Source organism: Lucilia sericata, unplaced genomic scaffold, assembly GCF_015586225.1.
Source record: "Lucilia sericata isolate MDLA Ls3-8-SP2 unplaced genomic scaffold, ASM1558622v1 Contig000936F_arrow, whole genome shotgun sequence".
NCBI classification, from domain to species: Eukaryota; Metazoa; Arthropoda; class Insecta; order Diptera; family Calliphoridae; genus Lucilia; species Lucilia sericata.
In genome coordinates this window covers 90,753-114,689 of record NW_023994922.1, presented here as the reverse complement: position 1 = coordinate 114,689, position 23,937 = coordinate 90,753, and the positions used below count along the sequence as shown (strand labels likewise).

General features: G+C 30.3%; 1 protein-coding gene across 1 annotated transcript in view; it reads right to left on the bottom strand.

Annotated features, from left to right (window-relative positions):
- The window catches only part of LOC119609137 (laminin subunit alpha-1-like), a 140,471-nt gene that overhangs the window by 76,015 nt on the left and 40,519 nt on the right, over window positions 1-23,937 (bottom strand). The window contains exon 3 of the mRNA XM_037963848.1: window positions 7,413-7,774. Within this exon, the coding sequence (XP_037819776.1) occupies window positions 7,413-7,774 (362 nt within the window). The remainder of the gene's footprint in view (window positions 1-7,412; window positions 7,775-23,937) is intronic.

Here is a 23,937-nt window from a genome sequence, read left to right as displayed (position 1 = left end):
ATACACCACTAGACTATAGTATAGTCTATGGACTACTCCATAGTCTAGTCTATAGTCTAGTCTATAGTCTAGTCTATAGTCTGGTCTACAGTCTAGTCTATAGTCTAGTCTATAGTCTAGTCTATAGTCTAGTCTATAGTCTAGTCTATAGTCTAGTCTATAGTCTAATCTATAGTCTAGTCTATAGTCTAGTCTATAGTCTAGTCTATAGTCTAGTCTATAGTCTAGTCTATAGTCTAGTCTATAGTCTAGTCTATAGTCTAGTCTATAGTCTAGTCTATAGTCTAGTCTATAGTCTAGTCTATAGTCAAGTCTATAGTCTAGTCTATAGTCTAGTCTATAGTCTAGTCTATAGTCTAGTCTACAGTCTAGTCTATAGTCTAGTCTATAGTCTAGTCTATAGTCTAGTCTATAGTCTAGTCTATAGTCTAGTCTATAGTCTAGTCTATAGTCTAGTCTATAGTCTAGTCTATAGTCTAGTCTATAGTCTAGTCTATAGTCTAGTCTATAGTCTAGTCTAGTCTTCTAGTCTATAGTCTAGTCTATAGTCTAGTCTATAGTCTAGTCTATAGTCTAGTCTATAGTCTAGTCTATGTCTAGTCTATAGTCTAGTCTATAGTCTAGTCTATAGTCTAGTCTATAGTCTAGTCTATAGTCTAGTCTATAGTCTAGTCTATAGTCTAGTCTATAGTCTAGTCTACAGTCTAGTCTATAGTCTAGTATAGTCTAGTCTATAGTCTAGTCTATAGTCTAGTCTATAGTCTAGTCTATAGACTAGTCTATAGTCTAGTCTATAGTCCAGTCTATAGTCTAGTCTATAGTCTAGTCTATAGTCTAGTCTATAGTCTAGTCTATAGTCTAGTCTATAGTCTAGTCTATAGTCTAGTCTATAGTCTAGTCTATAGTCTAGTCTATAGTCTAGTCTATAGTCTAGTCTATAGTCTAGTCTAGTCTAGTCTATAGTCTAGTTTATAGTCTAGTCTATAGTCTAGTCTATAGTCTAGTCTATAGTCTAGTCTATAGTCTAGTCTATAGTCTAGTCTATAGTCTAGTCTATAGTCTAGTCTATAGCCTAGTCTATAGCCTAGTCTATAGTAGTCTAGTCTAGTCTATAGTCTAGTCTATAGTCTAGTCTATAGTCTAGTCTATAGTCTAGTCTATAGTCTAGTCTATAGTCTAGTCTATAGTCTAGTCTATAGTCTAGTCTATAGTCTAGTCTATAGTCTAGTCTATAGTCTAGTCTATAGTCTAGTCTATAGTCTAGTCTATAGTCTAGTCTATAGTCTAGTCTATAGTCTAGTCTATAGTCTAGTCTATAGTCTAGTCTATAGTCTAGTGTATAGTTTAGTCTATAGTCTAGTCTATAGTCTAGTCTATAGTCTAGTCTATAGCCTAGTCTATAGCCTAGTCTATAGCCTAGTCTATAGTCTAGTCTATAGTCTAGTCTATAGTCTAGTCTATAGTCTAGTCTATAGTCTAGTCTATAGTCTAGTCTATAGTCTAGTCTATAGTCTAGTCTATAGTCTAGTCTATAGTCTAGTCTATAGTCTAGTCTATAGTCTAGTCTATAGTCTAGTCTATAGTCTAGTCTATAGTCTAGTCTATAGTCTAGTCTATAGTCTAGTCTATAGTCTAGTCTATAGTCTAGTCTATAGTCTAGTCTATAGTCTAGTCTATAGTCTAGTCTATAGTCTAGTCTATAGTCTAGTCTATAGTCTAGTCTATAGTCTAGTCTATAGTCTAGTCTATAGTCTAGTCTATAGTCTAGTCTATAGTCTAGTCTATAGTCTAGTCTATAGTCTAGTCTATAGTCTAGTCTATAGTATAGTCTATAGTCTAGTCTATAGTCTAGTCTATAGTCTAGTCTATAGTCTAGTCTATAGTCTAGTCTATAGTCTAGTCTATAGTCTAGTCTATAGTCTAGTCTATAGTCTAGTCTATAGTCTAGTCTATAGTCTAGTCATAGTCTAGTCCTATAGTCTAGTCTATAGTCTAGTCTATAGTCTAGTCTATACGCTCTTAGTCTATAGTTTAGTCCTATAGTCTAGTCTATTAGTATAGCTCTGGATAGTCTAGTCTATAGTCTAGTCTATAGTCTAGTCTATAGTCTAGTCTATAGTCTAGTCTATAGTCTAGTCTATAGTCTAGTCTATAGTCTAGTCTATAGTCTAGTCTATAGTCTAGTCTATAGTCTAGTCTATAGTCTAGTCTATAGTCTAGTCTATAGTCTAGTCTATAGTCTAGTCTATAGTCTAGTCTATAGTCTAGTCTATAGTCTAGTCTATAGTCTAGTCTATAGTCTAGTCTATAGTCTAGTCTATAGTCTAGTCTATAGTCTAGTCTATAGTCTAGTCTATAGTCTAGTCTATAGTCTAGTCTATAGTCTAGTCTATAGTCTAGTCTATAGTCTAGTCTATAGTCTAGTCTATAGTCTAGTCTATAGTCTAGTCTATAGTCTAGTCTATAGTCTAGTCTATAGTCTAGTCTATAGTCTAGTCTATAGTCTAGTCTATAGTCTAGTCTATAGTCTAGTCTATAGTCTAGTCTATAGTCTGGTCTATTGTCTAGTCTATAGTCTAGTCTATAGTCTAGTCTATAGTCTAGTCTATAGTCTAGTCTATAGTCTAGTCTATAGTCTAGTCTATAGTCTAGTCTATAGTCTAGTCTATAGTCTAGTCTATAGTCTAGTCTATAGTCTAGTCTATAGTCTAGTCTATAGTCTAGTCTATAGTCTATAGTCTAGTCTATAGTCTAGTCTATAGTCTAGTCTAGTCTATAGTCTAGTCTAGTCTATAGTCTAGTCTGTAGTCTAGTCTAGTCTAGTCTATGGTCTAGTCTATGGTCTAGTCTATAGTCTAGTCTATAGTCTAGTCTATAGTCTAGTCTATAATCTAGTCTATAGTCTAGTCTATAGTCTAGTCTATAGTCTAGTTTATAGCCTAGTCTATAGTCTAGTCTATAGTCTAGTCTACAGTCTAGTGTATAGTCTAGTGTATAGTCTAGTCTATAGTCTAGTCTACAGTCTAGTCTATACTCTAGTCTATAATCTAGTAATCTATAATCTAGTCTAGTCTATAGCCTACTCCATAGTCTATCCTATAGTCTAGTCTATAGCCTATCCTATATTCCAACCTTTTTTCCAAAATTAAGTAATTTAAAAATCCTTCTTTCAAATCTTTTGACATTTCTGCTCTCATTTTCCCACAAAACAATTGTCAGCCACCCGCCAACCACTGGCAAACATTGCTTGAAATCTCAACTTGAAAAGTGGTTTGACTCCGACTCAAACAAAATTTCAAATATACAAATTTAAACATACCTTTCAAATTCAATTAAAAATATGCAACAATATCCAAATAATTCAATTAAAATTTAATTTTTCAATTTCAATATAAACAAAAATAAAATTGTCAAAGAAATATTCAAACGACATGTATGATGGCAGTAAAAAATAGTTGTGTATGAAAAAAAAAACTAAGCATACAGCCTTGTCTTTTAGGAATTGTTTTGAAAATTCATACATTTGCTGTTCAATCTAAGAGTATTCATGCTGTGATGACTAGTAGCTAAAATTGCCTGAACATTAAATTTGAGAAAAAAAAAGATCGTGATAATGTGTCAGAGAAAAATTGCTGAATTGATATAAAATAGAATTAACATAAAATTGAATGAAAAAAAAACAAACTAAACCGAAAATTGACATTAAAGTGCAAAACAAACCAATTGTGACAATTTTAAAGAGAATGCTAGACGGAGTAAGTTGTAAATGTGCACATGAAGGGCTATTCACAGCTTGACCATAAGATATTTAAAAATATTTCAAAAAATAAATCTTCAGAAATATTTCTCTTAAAAAATTTTGTTTTTATTTAACCAACTGTGAGTAGCCTTAACTTTCTTAAATCTTCATGAAAACCAATCACATTTAATTGCTTTGGCAACACTTTGCTCGATGGCATGTTTAAGTCGCTTACATATTTATATTTTCAAAATCTTTTTCCTGCTTTTGAAATTTTAGTTCAATAAATCTATATGAATGTGTTTTGGGGGAAAACAACTGAACACTGTGTGTGACCATAAAAAAATACTTTTAATTAATAATAATTCAATAAATTGAATAGTGAACATTACTCTTGTGAAATAAATTAATTTTTCTATAATTAACAGTTTTAAACAATAAATCTGTTAAATGCTTAAGTGTTAAACATTTTAAACACCAGCTGCAGAGACGTGCCAAGAATTGAAAGTCTTGAAAGTTTCAATTACACACAATGCGTTCCAAAATGCTATCTCAAGTAATTGTATCACAATAATGTCCGTCTATCTGCCTATTTTAGTTATTAACACATGAAATATTTATGTTTAAGTATTTGACAGGTTTAGTGAGATTTGAATGAATAAATATGGAGGCAATACAATGTTGTTTAAATTTATATTAAATGTGAACTATATTTCTTGTCTGTAGTTCAGAGTCTGAACTTCAGACCATATTTCAAGATATTAAACATTGTATTGTAAAAGACTAGACTATAGATTACATTATAGACTAGACTATAGACTAGACTATAGACTAGACTATAGACTAGACTATAGACTAGACTATAGACTAGACTATAGACTAGACTATAGACTAGACTACAGACTAGACTACTGACTATAGACTAGACTATAGACTAGACTACTAGACTAGACTAGACTATAGACTAGACTATAGACTAGACTATAGACTAGACTATAGACTAGACTATAGACTAGACTATAGACTAGACTATAGACTAGCCTATAGACTAGACTATAGACTAGACTATAGACTAGCCTATAGACTAGACTATAGACTAGACTATAGACTAGACTATAGACTGGACTATAGACTAGACTATAAACTAGACTATAGACTAGATTATAGACTAGACTATAGACTAGACTATAGACTAGACTATAGACTAGACTATAGACTAGACTATAGACTAGACTATAGACTAGACTATAGACTAGACTATAGACTAGACTATAGACTAGACTATAGACTAGACTATAGACTAGACTATAGACTAGACTATAGACTAGACTATAGACTAGACTATAGACTAGACTACAGACTAGACTATGAACTAGACTATAGACTAGACTATAGACTAGACTATAGACTAGACTATAGATTAGACTATAGATAGACTATAGACTAGACTATAGACTAGACTATAGACTAGACTATAGACTAGACTATAGACTAGACTATAGACTAGACTATAGACTAGACTATAGACTAGACTATAGACTAGACTATAGACTAGACTATAGACTAGACTAGACTAGACTATAGACTAGACTATAGACTAGACTATAGACTAGACTATAGACTAGACTATAGACTAGACTAGACTATAGACTAGACTATAGACTTAGACTATAGACTAGACTATAGACTAGACTATAGACTAGACTATAGACTAGACTATAGACTAGACTATAGACTAGACTATAGACTAGACTATAGACTAGACTATAGACTAGACTATAGACTAGACTATAGACTAGACTATAGACTAGACTATAGACTAGACTATAGACTAGACTATAGACTAGACTATAGACTAGACTATAGACTAGACTATAGACTAGACTATAGACTAGACTATAGACTAGACTATAGACTAGACTATAGACTAGACTATAGAGACTATAGACTAGACTATAGACTAGACTATAGACTAGACTATAGACTAGACTATAGACTAGACTATAGACTAGACTATAGACTAGACTATAGACTAGACTATAGACTAGACTATAGACTAGACTATAGACTAGACTATAGACTAGACTATAGACTAGACTATAGACTAGACTAGAAGACTAGACTATAGACTAGATTATAGACTATAGACTATAGACTATAGACTATAGACTATAGACTAGACTATAGACTAGACTATAGACTAGATATAGACTAGACTATAGACTAGACTATAGACTAGACTATAGACTAGACTATAGACTAGACTATAGACTAGACTATAGACTAGACTATAGACTAGACTATAGACTAGACTATAGACTAGACATAGACTATATACTAGACTATAGACTAGACTATAGACTAGACTATAGACTAGACTACAGACTAGACTATAGACTAGACTATAGACTAGACTAGACTAGACTATAGACTAGACTATAGACTAGACTATAGACTATAGACTAGACTATAGACTAGACTATAGACTAGACTATAGACTAGACTATAGACTAGACTATAGACTAGACTATAGACTAGACTATAGACTAGACTATAGACTAGACTATAGACTAGACTATAGACTAGACTATAGACTAGACTATAGACTAGACTATAGACTAGACTATAGACTAGACTATAGATTAGACTATAGACTAGACTAGACTAGACTAGACTATAGACTAGACTATAGACTAGACTATAGACTAGACTATAGACTATACTATAGACTAGACTATAGACTAGACTATAGACTAGACTATAGACTAGACTATAGACTAGACTATAGACTAGACTATAGACTAGACTATAGACTAGACTATAGACTAGACTATAGACTAGACTATAGACTAGACTATAGACTAGACTATACTATATACTAGACTATAGTTCAGATTATAGACAAGACCATAGTACAGACTGTGTCCTGAATACCCAGAATATAGATCATACTATAGTCCAAACTATAAGCTAGACTATAAACTAGACCATTGACCAGACTATAGTCGAGACTACAGTAAAGCCTATAGATTTGACTATAGTTCAGACTCCAGACTAGACCATATTCCAGACTATGGTCCGGAATATAGTCTGGCCTATAATTCGATCTATATTCTTAACTATAGACTTGACTATAGACTAGGCTATAGTACAGACTATTGACTAGTCTATGGTCCAGACTATTGATAACGCTATAGCCCAGATTATTGTCCAGACTATAAACTAGACTCTAGTCCAGACAATATACTATAGTTCAGAATATAGACAATACTAAAGCCCAGGCTACAGACTAGACAATAGTCCAGACTTCGGGTTAGACTATATTCCATACTATGGATTAGACTATAGCTCAGACTATAAACTATACTGCAGTCCAGACCATAGACTATAGTCTAGACCATCAACTCAATTATAGTCTAGATCATATACATTCCATACTATAGACTAGGTTACATACTAGACTATATTCAGACTATAGACTATAGTTCAGACTTTGGGTTAGACTATATTCCAGACTGTACTATAGTTCAAACTATTGGCTAGATTATTTTCAAGACTAATGATTAAAACTGACAATGTATGCTTTCTATCCCTAGAAGATACTTTCGATTTTAAAGTTTAAATCTTGAATTAAAGCTTTTACATTTTCTGAAAATATCATATTGGGACTTACCTGCTTTAAATCCAAAGTTATGGTTATATATTCATAATTTCTGCCATATTGCAAGGTAGGCGACTGCCACCATTGATCCTGCATATTAACATTGGAAATCACGGATTCTATAGGTCTATGTTTGGCCACATCTGAAGAATGAGCATTACAAATACCACATTGGGTGGCCCATTTCTTATGAGGATAAGCATCTACTAGTTTGCAGTATTCCTCCCGACCATTTTGACCACAAGTGGCATTAACGGTAATAGAGGCACGCGTGGCAACATTAAAGAGTTGAGGAAATAAACCACCCTCCTGATGGCTGTTATCCAGAGAAGAAGAAGTTAGGGAATCACTGTGACTATTTAGCAAACGTAAAGCTGTAAAGGGGAGAAACAAGAAAAGTAAAAAGTGTTAAAATTAAGTTTTTTTTATGGTTAAATAATGTGGAATTGAAATAAATAATTTTATACATTTACAAGTCAATTTAATGATAATGTTGGGAGTTTTTTTGCTTTGCTTTGCTTAAGTTGGCTTCATAAATTATAAGAAACATTTTAAAGCTTCTTGTGCTGAAGTCTAGTGAGGAAAAAAACAAAACTAACCTCTATTAGTTGAAAACTAATGTTATAAATTAGTTAAACTAAGCCACTAACTGTCAAATGTGACAGTTTGCATGCTAATAATTTTAATTGCACTCATGGTAGTCGTCAATCTTGATTTTTGTTTTTTTTTTTTTTTTTTTTTTGTCGACCAAACTAGGCACAAGTACATTTTGCAGAAAAACTCTTGCATGTTTACCACTTTTAGGCCAGACAGACATACAGTTGTTGTAAAGACAGACGGAAGGACGGACGGACGGACGGACGGACGGACGGACGGATGGATGGACGGACGGACGGACGGACCAACTAACGAACCGGACGAACCAACAAATGTTTAGTGACTTGTAAGTGCATTAAGTCAGTCGACTTATTTTATGCTTGACCATATCATAAAGCTTATCCTAAGCTATGTTTATGCTATCGCCTTTGGTATCTGTTTTGGAAACTACGTTAAAGCAACCAAAATGTTTGCTTTTTAGAGTTTATGTTGTAGTTTGACTTTTTCAATCATATAAAACCATAAATCACCAAATTCACTATAAATGAACGCAAAAGCAATCAATACTTTTGCAATAAACAACAGTAGAGCCCAAAAGTGTTAAGAAATTTGTTTAAATATTTTGTAATAAAACTAAATTTTTGAAATTTAACAAATTTCGAACTTAACTGTTTGTTTAAAAGAAATGTGCAATTTTTTTCTTTAATATCTTTTGAACAAATCTGCCAATTGAGATAAAAATATATTTAAACATATTTAGCGATTAAAATCAGCTACAAAATCTTGTTACAATTTGCCTTATAAATTTTGGACAACAACAATTTTTTTGTGTTAAAAAAACAAGATTTAAATGAAATTCCTTTTATTGTAATTTATCATGAAATAATTTTGGTGGTTTAGATGTTATCGCGATTTTTTTCTTTAAGAGGGGGAGTTGAAAACAAATTTATTATAAAAACACAGACACAATTAGTTATACCCTACACCACTATAGTGGGGAGGATATAATGCTTTTGTTGTGAGGTTTGTAAGACCAAAAAATATTGGTCATACACCCACCTTAGAGGTTACCAATCGACTCAAAAACACCTTCTGACCTGATTTAGATATGTCCGTTGTCTGTCTGTCTATCTGTCTATCTGTCTATCTGTCTATCTGTCTATCTATCTATCTATCTATCTATCTATCTATCTATCTATCTATCTATCTATCTATCTATCTATCTATCTATCTATCTATCTATCTATCTATCTATCTATCTATCTATCTATCTATCTATCATCTATCTATCTATCTATCTATCTATCTATCTATCTATCTATCTATCTATATCTATCTATCTATCTATCTATCTATCTATCTATCTATCTATCTATCTATCTATCTATCTATCTATCTATCTATCTATCTATCTATCTATCTATCTATCTATCTATCTATCTATCTATCTATCTATCTATCTATCTATCTATCTATCTATCTATCTATCTATCTATCTATCTATCTATCTATCTATCTATCTATCTATCTATCTATCTATCTATCTATCTATCTATCTATCTATCTATCTATCTATCTATCATCTATCTATCTATCTTCTATCTATCTATCTATCTATCTATCTACTATCTATCTATCTATCTATCTATCTATCTATCTATCTATCTATCTATCTATCTATCTATCTATCTATCTATCTATCTATCTATCTATCTATCTATCTATCTATCTATCTATCTATCTATCTATCTATCTATCTATCTATCTATCTATCTATCTATCTATCTATCTAGCTATCTATCTATCTATCTATCTATCTATCTATCTATCTATCTATCTATCTATCTATCTATCTATCTATCTATCTATCTATCTATCTATCTATCTATCTATCTATATATCTATCTATCTATCTATCTATCTATCTATCTATCTATCTATCTATCTATCTATCTATCTATCTATCTATCTATCTATCTATCTATCTATCTATCTACTATCTATCTATCTATCTATCTATCTATCTATCTATCTATCTATCTATCTATCTATCTATCTATCTATCTATCTATCTATCTATCTATCTATCTATCTATCTATCTTCTATCTATCTATCTATCTATCTATCTATCTATCTATCTATCTATCTATCTATCTATCTATCTATCTATCTATCTATCTATCTATCTATCTATCTATCTATCTATCTATCTATCTATCTATCTATCTACTAGCTATCTATCTATCTATCTATCTACTATCTATCCTATCTATCTATCTATCTATCTATCTATCTATCTATCTATCTATCTATCTATCTATCTATCTATCTATCTATCTATCTATCTATCTATCTATCTATCTATCTATCTATCTATCTATCTATCTATCTATCTATCTATCTATCTATCTATCTATCTATCTATCTATCGATCTATCTATCTATCTATCTAGCTATCTATCTATCTATCTATCTATCTTCTATCTATCTATCTATCTATCTATCTATCTATCTATCTATCTATCTATCTATCTATCTATCTATCTATCTATCTATCTATCTATCTATCTATCTATCTATCTATCTATCTATCTATCTATCTATCTATCTATCTATCTATCTATCTATCTATCTATCTATCTATCTATCTATCTATCTATCTATCTATCTATCTATCTATCTATCTATCTATCTATCTATCTATCTATCTATCTATCTATCTATCTATCTATCTATCTATCTATCTATCTATCTATCTATCTATCTATCTATCTATCTATCTATCTATCTATCTATCTCTATCTATCTATCTATCTATCTATCTATCTCTATCTATCTATCTATCTATCTATCTATCTATCTATCTATCTATCTCTATCTATCTATCTATCTATCTATCTATCTATCTATCTATCTATCTATCTTCTATCTATCTATCTATCTATCTATCTATCTATCTATCTATCTATCTATCTATCTATCTATCTATCTATCTATCTATCTATCTTCTATCTATCTCTCTATCTATCTATCTATCTATCTATCTATCTATCTATCTATCTATCTATCTATCTATCTATCTATCTATCTATCTATCTATCTATCTATCTCTATCTCCTATCTATCTATCTATCTATCTATCTATCTATCTATCTATCTATCTATCTATCTATCTATCTATCTATCTATCTATCTATCTATCTATCTATCTATCTATCTATCTATCTATCTATCTATCTATCTATCTATCTATCTATCTATCTATCTATCTATCTATCTATCTATCTATCTATCTATCTATCTATCTATTATCTATCTATCTGTCTATCCTATCGGTCTATCTCCTGACTGTCTGTCTGTCCTGTGCGCAAATTTTCAAGATAATTCATGAAATTTGGCACATACTATTCTACCCATTTTAGGCCCATATTAACAAACCTTTTAAAACTAAATCAACTTTTCATCAATGAACCACAATTTCTTAAGAATTCTTTGTAACTCTATATTTTCTACAAACAATCCTTTTTTTTCAAATATTCTTTAAAACTTTTTCTATTTTTTATTATTTCTAAAGGAATTCTTTTGAAAAAAACAGCTATTGTGTGTTATATTTATCTATTTGTGTTTTAATGTTTATTTAACAGGTAAATATTTAACAATTGTCTGTTAAAATTGAGGAGGCTGTAAATATGTATGTATTTATGTTTAAACATTCTTTGCTGGACAATGACTGCTGGATCGGTCGATCGTTCGGTCGGACAGTCAAACTAAATCTTCAAAAGGTTCTGTTTACAATTAGAGAAAGGTTAATATACTTGAGTTATATTTAAGGAAAATTGTTGTCATTTTCAATTAGTACAGTGTGAGAATTTTAATGAAGATATTGTCTTATTATTTCAAAAAGAAAATTTATAAGAAATTAGATTTCTGAAAAATTCTCACAGAAATGAAAATTAATAAGTTTTTTAAAACAAATTTCAAACTTTACAGAAAAAGTTTAACTCTTTAAAAAGCGTTTAAACCCTTTCCATCACCCTTTAGCCTAGCCACGAACCTGATCTTTAAAAAGCCATACAATTTACTCAAGCCTATACTAATTGTTCAGCACGCGCTCATGTTTTAATTGCTTTAAAATCAATTACAACTTTCAAAATTATTACAAAAACTTTGAAAAAAATTGTCTTTGTAATTTAATCTATTGTAAAGAAAATCTTGTTATTATTTGCATTTTATGGCAAATTGTTTGTTCACATGTTAACAAGCATTCACTACTCACTCATTCATTCACTCGTATCAAATCAATGTTAAGCGCCACCACTCACTCGTTTTTAACTTATCGTCTAAACGTATTTTCAATGTGTGTTTTAAATGCTGTTTACTTAACTGTTGGCTTTAACTTGATTACCCTAACTACACCTAAATGTTTAGATTTGCTTTAGTTTTTGCTTGTAAACGCCTACATGCTTGCTGCCTTTTTTGCAAATTAAAATTCCATAAAATTTATATTTATCGTGTGTGTATGTTGTCTTTTGGAGTTAAAGTTTTTAATAGTGATGTTAATTTGTCATAATATGTCTAATATATCTACCAGCCAACCCGGCTGTCAGTTGGCTCATCGGTCTGTCTTTCTGTCTCTGCATACGTGAGTCCGTCTGTCTTTCTAATACTGTAAAAACGGAAAGAAAAATCTGAGAGCATAAATGTTTGCGAGTCATCGCAACTAACTAACTAACTAACTAACTAACTAACTAACTAACTAACTAACTAACTAACTAACTAACTAACTAACTAACTACTAACTAACTAACTAACTACTAACTAACTAACTAACTAACTAACTAACTAACTAACTAACTAACTAACTACTACTAACTAACTAACAACTAACTAACTAACTAACTAACTAACTAACTAACTAACTAACTAACTAACTAACTAACTAACTAACTAACTAACTAACTAACTAACTAACTAACTAACTAACTAACTAACTAACTAACTAACTAACTAACTAACTAACTAACTAACTAACTAACTACTAACTAACTAACTAACTAACTAACTAACTAACTAACTACTAACTAACTAACTAACTAACTAACTAACTAACTAACTAACTAACTAACTAACTAACTAACTAACTAACTAACTAACTAACTAACTAACTACTAACTAACTAACTAACTACTAACTAACTAACTAACTAACTAACTAACTAACTAACTAACTAACTACAACTAACTAACTAACTAACTAACTAACTACTAACTAACTAACTAACTAACTAACTAACTAACTACTAACTACTAACTAACTAACTAACTAACTAACTAACTAACTAACTAACTAACTAACTAACTACTAACTAACTAACTAACTAACTACTACTAACTAACTAACTAACTAACTAACTAACTAACTAACTAACTAACTAACTAACTAACTAACTAACTAACTAACTAACTAACTAACTAACTAACTAACTAACTAACTAACTAACTAACTAACTAACTAACTAACTAACTAACTAACTAACTAACTAACTAACTAACTAACTAACTAACTAACTAACTAACTAACTACTAACTAACTACAACTAAACTAACTAACTAACTAACTAACTAACTAACTAACTAACTAACTAACTAACTAACTAACTAACTAACTAACTACTAACTAACTAACTAACTAACTACTAACTAACTAACTAACTACTAACTAACTAACTAACTACTAACTAACTAACTAACTAACTAACTAACTAACTAACTAACTACTAACTAACTAACTACTAACTAACTAACTAACTAACTAACTAACTAACTAACTAACTACTAACTAACTAACTAACTAACTAACTAACTAACTAACTAACTAACTAACTAACTAACTACTAACTAACTAACTAACTAACTAACTAACTAACTAACTAACTAACTAACTAACTAACTAACTAACTAACTAACTAACTAACTAACTAACTACTAACTAACTAACTAACTAACTAACTAACTAACTAACTAACTAACTAACTACTAACTAACTAACTAACTAACTAACTACTAACTAACTAACTAACTAACTAACTAACTAACTAACTAACTACTAACTAACTAAACTAACTAACTAACTAACTAACTAACTAACTAACTAACTAACTACTAACTAACTAACTAACTAACTAACTACTACTAACTAACTAACTAACTAACTAACTAACTAACTAACTAACTAACTAACTAACTAACTAACTAACTAACTGACTAACTAACTAACTAACTAGACTATAGTCTAGTCTATAGTCTAGTCTATAGTCTAGTCTATAGTCTAGTCTGTAGTCTAGTCTATAGTCTGTCTATAGTCTAGTCTATAGTCTAGTCTATAGTCTAGTCTATAGTCTAGTTTATAGTATAGTCTATAGTCTAGTCTATAGTCTAGTCTATAGTCTAGTCTATAGTCTAGTCTATAGTCTAATCTATAGTCTAGTCTATAGTCTAGTCTATAGTCTAGTCTATAGTCTAGTCTATAGTCTAGTCTATAGTCTAGTCTATAGTCTAGTCTATAGTCTAGTCTATAGTCTAGTCCATAGTCTAATTTATAGTCTAAACTATAGTATAGTTTATAGTCTAAACTATAGTCTAGTCTATAGTCTAGTCTAGTCTATAGTCTAGTCTAGTCTATAGTCTAGTCTATAGTCTAGTCTATAGTCTAGTCTAAAATCTAGCTAAAGTTTTTTATAGAGTAAAAATGGATTTTAAAAATAGTTTTACTTTAAATTTTAATTTATTTTTGTTATTATTTTTTTAGTTTAACATTTTTCCTTTTCTTGAACAACAATTTAATTAACTCAGATTTTTTGTTGTTCTCAAGAGAAAATAATAAATTAAAATTATTATTATATACAGCCAATTATATGAACAAAATAAAGCAAAATTATAATGTTGTATACCTAAACTACAGAAAGCAAAAAACTAAAATTGAAATTAAATGCATCATCTCAAAGTCTTAAAAAAACAACGAGTGTGCGGTGTCTGAAGTGCTTCCTACAAGTGAAAAAAAATCAGTTGCACGGTCCCTAAAATGTGTCCCTTTTATATCGAGACGGACACTGCTGCTGATGATTATGACGATGTTGTTGTTGATACCCCTGTAATATTTTGCACACACTTTCGTTTAAAGTAAATTATAGGGAGAAAAAAAGCACCAAAACTAATTGAGTTGTAGTTGCCACAACATGAACGAGCAAACAAACTCCTCAAAAGAATCTGATTTCAGTGGGGGCCACAGCATAAGAGTAATAAAGTAAATTTTGATACGCTGATTTTTTTTTTCAAAGGAGTATTTTAAGAACCAGTTTTTTTAATAAAGTTTTTTGTACTTTGTTAATGTTGAGTTCTGCCTGAATGACGACTGTCTGTTGTTGTTGAGGGATCGTCCGTCTGTCGGTCCTTCCTGTGTTTTATTTCTATCTGTCCGTCTATCAATCTGTGGGTGTTGTCGTCATCTCTAAAACACTTTTCATTTTGTATATCGCTTTCGCTGTTATAAATGATTTGCCTTGGTTTGGGGACTCTGTATTATTATGTGTCTTGTCTGTACTTTTTATGCTTAATTTGGCAGCCTGTCAAAATTATATAAAGATCATTGAGTGTTTTTTTTTTCTTTTTTGTTTTCTGGTCCGTTTCCCTCTTGGTAGAAGTGATATAATAAGACCTGTTTACAAAACCTCACTCAAAGGATTATTTACACAAAATATGAGAAGATTTGAAAAAGATCCCAAAATGACTACTGCAATGGGGAATGTATGCTAAATAACCTGAATGTATACTGGACTAAAGTCAAACCATTGACTAGACTATAGACTCGACTATAGACTAGACTATAGACTAGACTATAGACTAGACTATAGACTAGACTATAGACTAGACTATAGACTAGACTATAGACTAGACTATAGACTAGACTATAGACTTGACTATAGACGAGACTATAGATTAGACTAGACTAGACTATAGACTAGACTATAGACTAGACTATAGACTATAGACTAGACTAGACAAGACTAGACTAGACTAGACTAGACTAGACTAGACTAGACTAGACTAGACTAGACTAGACTAGACTAGGCTAGGCTAGACTAGACAAGACAAGACAAGACTAGACTAGACTAAGGACTAGACATAGACTACGAACTAGACTAGACTAGACTAGACTAGACTAGACTATAGACTATAGACTAGACTATAGACTAGCCTATAGATTAGACAATAGACTACACTATAGACTAGATTATAGACCTGATTATACGACAACTATAGACTAGCCTAGAGACTAGACTATAGACTCGACTATAGACTATGACTATAGACTAGACTAAGACTAGACTATAGACTAGACTATAGACTAGACTATAGACTAGACTATAGACTATACTATGGACTAGACATAGACTAGACTATAGACTAGACTATAGACTAGACTATAGACGAGACTATAGACTTAGACTATAGACTAGACTATAGACTAGACTATAGACTGAACTATAGACTGACTATAGACTAGACTATAGACTAGACTATAGACTAGACTATAGACTAGACTATACTAGACTATAGACGGACTATAGACTAGACTATAGACTAGACTATAGACTAGACTATAGACTAGACTATAGACTAGACTATAGACTAGACTATAGACTAGACTATAGACTAGACTATAGACTAGATATAGACTAGACTATAGACTAGACTATAGACTAGACTATAGACTAGACTATAGACTAGACTATAGACTAGACTATAGACTAGACTATAGACTAGACTATCGACTAGACTATAGACTAGACTATAGACTAGACTATAGACTAGACTATAGACTAGACTATAGACTAGACTATAGACTAGACTATAGACTAGACTATAGACTAGACTATAGACTAGACTATAGACTAGACTATAGACTAGACTATAGACTAGACTATAGACAGACTATAGACTAGACTATAGACTAGACTATAGCTAGACTATAGACTAGACTATAGACTAGACTATAGACTAGACTATAGACTAGACTATAGACTAGACTATGACTAGACATGGACTAACTAGACTAGACTATAGACTAGACTATAACTAGACTATAGACTAGACTACTATAGACTAGACTATAGACTAGACTATAGACTAGACTATAGACTAGACTATAGACTAGACTATAGACTAGACTATAGACTAGACTATAGACTAGACTATAGACTAGACTATAGACTAGACTATAGACTAGACTATAGACTAGACTATAGACTAGACTATAGACTAGACTATAGACTAGACTATAGACTAGACTATAGACTAGACTATAGACTAGACTATAGACTAGACTATAGACTAGACTATAGACTAGACTATAGACTAGACTATAGACTAGACTATAGACTAGACTATAGACTAGACTATAGACTAGACTATAGACTAGACTATAGACTAGACTATAGACTAGACTATAGACTAGACTATAGACTAGACTATAGACTAGACTATAGACTAGACTATAGACTAGACTATAGACTAGACTATAGACTAGACTATAGACTAGACTATAGACTAGACTATAGACTAGACTATAGACTAGACTATAGACTAGACTATAGACTAGACTATAGACTAGACTATAGACTAGACTATAGACTAGACTATAGACTAGACTATAGAAGACTATAGACTAGACTATAGACTAGACTATAGACTAGACTATAGACTAGACTATAGACTAGACAATAGACTACACTATAGACTAGACTATAGACTAGATTATAGACCTGATTATAGACTACACTATAGACTAGACTATAGACTAGATTATAGACCAGATTATAGACTAGACTATAGACTTGACTATAGACTAGACTATAGACTAGACTATAGACTAGACTATAGACTAGACTAGACTATAGACTAGACTAGACTAGACTAGACTAGACTAGACTAGACTAGACTAAACTAGACTATAGACTAGACTATAGACTAGACTTTAGACCAGACTATAGACTAGACTATAGACTAGACTATAGACTAGACTACAGACTAGACTATAGACTAGCCTATAGACTAGACTATAAACTAGACTATAGACTAAAATATAGACTAGATTGTAGACTAAACAATAGACTGGACAATGAACTAGACTATAGACTAGATTATAGACTAGACTATGGACTAGACTATAGACTAGCATATGGATTAGACAATAGACTACACTCTAGACTAGACTATATGATTTCTTATAGAAAATAATTCCTTATCAAACTGCACTCTTTAAGAATAATTACAAAAAGAATACAACAACAAATAAATAAAAAAAAGTACTTCTCTCTTTATATATTACACTTTCATTGTATCTCTCACTTTGCTGCTCTCTTATTATAAAAATAACAAACAATTGTTGAATCAGCAAACATGAAACGATTTGATTAACATACCTTTAAACGCTTTTGTTGTTTTGATGTTTTTACAATTGATCCTGTTCGGACAGGCTCAATGATTTGTTATTTTACGAACGAACGAGACGCAAAGAAAATACTTTTTAAAGCACAAATAATAAAGCAGAGCAGCGCTGCTGCTGCATTTTTACTACGCAATTAAAAATTTTATCATGAATTTAAATTTATTATTTCAATGGCACTGATTTTAGAAAGAGAATTAAAATATTTAAAACACTTTCATTTTATTTAATATAAATATTAATAAATCATTTAAACTTTTTTATAACACTTTTTTAATACAGAATAAACTTATTTAATTTTGACTATTTTTTTAACAACTTCTTCTAAGAGATTTATTAAAACTTTTCAAACACTTTTCGCAATTTTAATAATTTTTTTAAACACTTAATGCAATTTTAATTATTTAAAATTCCACTTTTTTATTATACATTTTAATTAATGATCTATTTACATTATTTTCAATACACGTTTTTTTCCGTTCACCGAACCCGTCTTAAAGAAGTGCTGTATTAAACTTATTGCATTTAAGAAATTATTGAAAAGCGAAAGTTCAAACAATCAAAGGAAATCAATTTGCATAGAGACAATGTAAAAATGGGGAGAGCAAAAAATGAGTAGAGAGGGATAATAATGTAAATTACAAAAGAGAAGGAGTATGTTTTTAATGAAAGGGAGCTTCGCTATGGAAATTTAAGATAAATAAAATATAGATAAATATACTATAGATGAACCTACATAATAGACTATAGACTAGACTAGACTAAAGACTAGACTATAGACTAGACTATAGACTAGACTATAGACTAGACTATAGACTAGACTATAGACTAGACTATAGACTAGACTATAGACTAGACTATAGACTAGACTATAGACTAGACTATAGACTAGACTATAGACTAGACTATAGACTAGACTATAGACTAGACTATAGACTAGACTATAGACTAGACTATAGACTAGACTATAGACTAGACTATAGACTAGACTATAGACTAGACTATAGCCTAGACTATAGACCAGACTATAGACTAGACTATAGATTAGACTATAGACTAGACTATAGACTAGACTATAGACTGGACTATAGACTAGACTATAGACTAGACTATAAACTCGACTATAGACTAGACTATAGACTAGACTATAGACTCGACTATAGACTAGACTATAGACTAGACTAGACTATAGACTCGACTATAGACTAGACTATAGACTAGATTATAGACTAGACCATACAGTAGACTATTGACTACACTATAGACTAAAGATAAGACTATAAACTATAGTTCAGAATATAGACAAAACTATTGACTAGACTATAGAATAGACCATAGACTATTACCTAAACCATAGACTCGACCAGAGACAAGACTTTAAACTAGACTATTAACTACACTATAGGCTGGACTGTACACTAGACCATAAATTAGCCTATAGACTAGCCTATATTGACCAGACAATAGACTATAGACTATAGTCCAGACTATAGACTGAACTATAGCCAAGACTATAGACTAGACTTAAGACTAGACTTTAGACTAGACTTTAGACTAGACTTTAGACTAGACTTTAGACTAGACTTTAGACTAGACTTTAGACTAGACTTTAGACTAGACTTTAGACTAGACTTTAGACTAGACTTTAGACTAGACTTTAGACTATACTTTAGACTGGACTTTAGACTAGACTATAGTCAAGACTTTAGACTAGACTATAGTCAAGACTATAGACTGCACTATAGTCAAGACAATAGACTACACTATAGTGAAGACTATAGACTACACTTTAGTCAAGACTATAGACTACACTATAGTCGAGACTATATACTAGACTATAGTAAAGATTATAAACTGGACTAAAGCCAAGACTAAAGACTATACTATAGTCAATACTATGTACTAGACTGTAGTCAAGAGCATAGAATAGAATATAGTCAAGACTCTAGACTACACTATAATTAAGACTATAGAATACACTATAGTCAAAATTATAGACTATACTAGACAAGGATAGACTAAACTGTAGACTCTAGACTACACTATAGTCAAGACTATAGACTACACTATAATCAAGACTATAGACTACAATATAGTCAAAAGTATTGACTACAATATAGTCAAAAGTATTGACTACACTGTAGTCCAGATAAATAGACTACAGTCAAGACTATAGTCAAGACTATAGACTATAGTGAAGACTATAGAGTATAGTCAAGACTATAGACTATAGTCAAGACTATAGACTATAGTCAAGACTATAGACTATAGTCAAGACTATAGGATAGACTATAGGATAGACTAGACTATAGTCAGGAATATAGTCTAGACTATAGTTAAGACTAGACTATATTAAAGGCTAGACTATAGTAAAGACTATAGTCAAAACTATAGACTAGACTATAGTCAAGCCTATAGTCAAAACTATAGACTAGACTATAGTCAAGCCTATAGACTAGACTGTGAACTAAACTAAAGATCCTCTACAATAAGCTAAATTTCTTAATTGATACATTTGAATCTTTCTTCAAGCTATCCTTCTCTTTTCCTGTTTTTTTTTTCTTAGCGCAAACAAAATTGTCTTGAAAGCTTTATAATTTGTGTTTATGTTTTGGTAGTCATTAATCAAAAACATACAGAAATGTTGTTGAAAAAAACATTAACTGAATGTTTCGTTGTTTTTTCCTTTTTTTTTTGGATTTTTTTTTTTGTAATTTATTTTTCCTTTACACACAACATTTTATCACATTTTGTTTGCCAGCCGCCATTATTCTTGATTAATTTCCTTTTATTTTGCTGTTGATGTTTTACTGACTGTGCGCTTGTTTATTTTGTTCAAATAAGAAGAAAAGACAATGGCCACTTAACCTCACATTAGCCTGGCAACACCTAAATCTTTTGACTTGATGTTGCAGTCATATGAAAATGTTTAATTTTTCTTTAAAGAGCAATTCAAAACAATTCAATTAATTTAAAACGAACATGCCGATAATTTTAATAAACAAATTGGGAAACAATCACGTTAAGTGGCTGTTACATGATGTAAGTGAAAAATATATTGAAATTTAAAGATTTTTTTTTTAAATTTTCGATATGTTCGAATTTTCGATATATAACATTCAGGCAAAAATTATGCCCTAAATCATGAAAAATTCAGTAAAATAACTTTGTTTTCCGAAAAAGATCACGTTTCCAACATTTTTTAAATTTCGAACTTAAGTTCGAATTTTCGAACATTAAATAAAACCATGAAATTTGGGTTATAAATCAATTAAAATCCCTTCTGGTATATTTTATTGAGACAAAAATCTAAATTTTTAATTTTTCCACTTTCGAACTTAAGTTCGAATTTTCGAACATAAGCTGAAAGCATAAAAAATTTGTTCTAAATCAATTAATATCACTTCTGATATATTTTATTATGACAAAAATCGAAATTTTAGGATTTTTCAACTTTCGAACTTAAGTTTGAATTTTCGAACATAAACTGAAACCATGAAATTTTTGTTATAAATCAATTAAAATCAATTCTGATAAGATTTATTAAACAAAAATCCATATTTTTTAATTTTTCCATTTTCGAACTTAAGTTCGAATTTTCGAACGCAAGTTAAAAGCATGAAAATTTTGTTTCAAATAAATTAAAATCAATTCTGATAAGTTTTATTATGACAAAAAACGAAATTTTAACATTTTTCCACTTTCGAACTTAATTTCGAATTTTTGAACATAAGCTGAAAGCATGAAAATTTTGTTAAAAATCAATTAAATTCAATTTTGATATGTTTTATTATGACAAAAAACTAAATTTTAGCATTTTTCCACTTTCGAACTTAAGTTCAAATTTTCGAACATAAGCCAAAACGTAAAATTTTTATTGAAAAATTACTCTAAAACTATTTCAGTTGCTTTTTAGCAAAAAAATCATAGATTTAAGCATTCTTCTAATTTCGAATTTAAGTTCGAATTTTCGAACATTAGCTGAAAGCATGAAAATTTTGTTATAAATCAATTAAAATCAATTCTGATAAGTTTTATTATGACAAAAATCTAAATTTTAGCATTTTTCCACTTTCGAATTTAAGTTCGAATTTTCGAACACAAGCTAAAAGCATGAAAATTTTGTTTCAAATAAATTAAAATCAATTCTGATAAGTTTTATTTTGACAAAAAACGAAATTTTAGCATTTTTCCACTTTCGAACTTAAGTTCGAATTTTCGAACATAAGCCAAAACATCACATTTTTAATTAAAAATTACCAAAAAACTATTTCAGTGACTTTTTAACATAAAAAATCATAGATTTAAGCACTTTTTTAAATTCGAACTTAAGTTCGAATTTTCGAACATAAACTAAAACCATGAAATTTTTGTTAAAAATTAATTAAAATCAATTCTGATAAGTTTTATTATGCGAAAATCCAAATTTTAGCATTTTTCTAATTTCGAACTTATGTTCGAATTTTCGAACATTAGCCAAAATTTTCGAACATTAGCCAAAATATCACATTTTTAATTAAAAATTATTAAAAAACTATTTCAGTGGCTTTTTCGCATTAAAAATCAAAGATTTAAGCATTTTTCTAATTTCGAACTAAAGTTCGAATTTTCGAACATAAGCTAATATGACGAAAATTTCGCAGCTAACCATTAAGGCATCATTCTATTATCGCTGCAGTATAAAAAAAAAAAAGTTTTTAGCATTTCTCAATGTTCGAAATTAAGTTCGGAACTTAGATTTTCAGCTAAAAACTTGAATTTTCCATTAAAACAACTTAAAATTTCTTATTTACAATTAAAATTGTTACATTTTCCAAAAAATACTTTTCTCTCCTCGATACAACAAGAAAGGTGCGTCTATGGGAAATTGTGTTAAAGCGAGAATATGTTAAAACAAATCAGAAAAACAGTAAAAGGCTTTCATCACAATTTCCATAAACAAATTATCGAAAACTTCATTACATTTATACCGGAATAATAAAGCATAATTAATCACTTGAAACAATCACTAGCAACAAACAAAACTCCAACTACAGAAAATAGCCAACCACAAACTCCAACCCCACACAATCATACAAATCTCCTAAGAAAACTTATTTAAGAAACTCTGACTTCTACAGTAGCAAACAGGGGGTGTCTGTTTTCGTAAATATCATTTTACGCTCGTTTTCAATTGTTTGCTACAAACTTCATGTACGTTCAACAGTTGTATCTGCATCAATTTATTTTGCACTTAATTGCAATGAAGCATCATCAACGATAAAACTAATACGCCTTGTCTCTACATGACTTGGCTATTGGTTTGGCTGCAGCATACTATTATTAAAAATATTCGTGCTCGTTTGTTTAAAAGTGTGTTTTTCTCGTACAAGTATTTCCATTTTATTATTGAGTTTCTAAGGAAATTGTTCAAAAAAGCACATTTTCAGTTTCCCT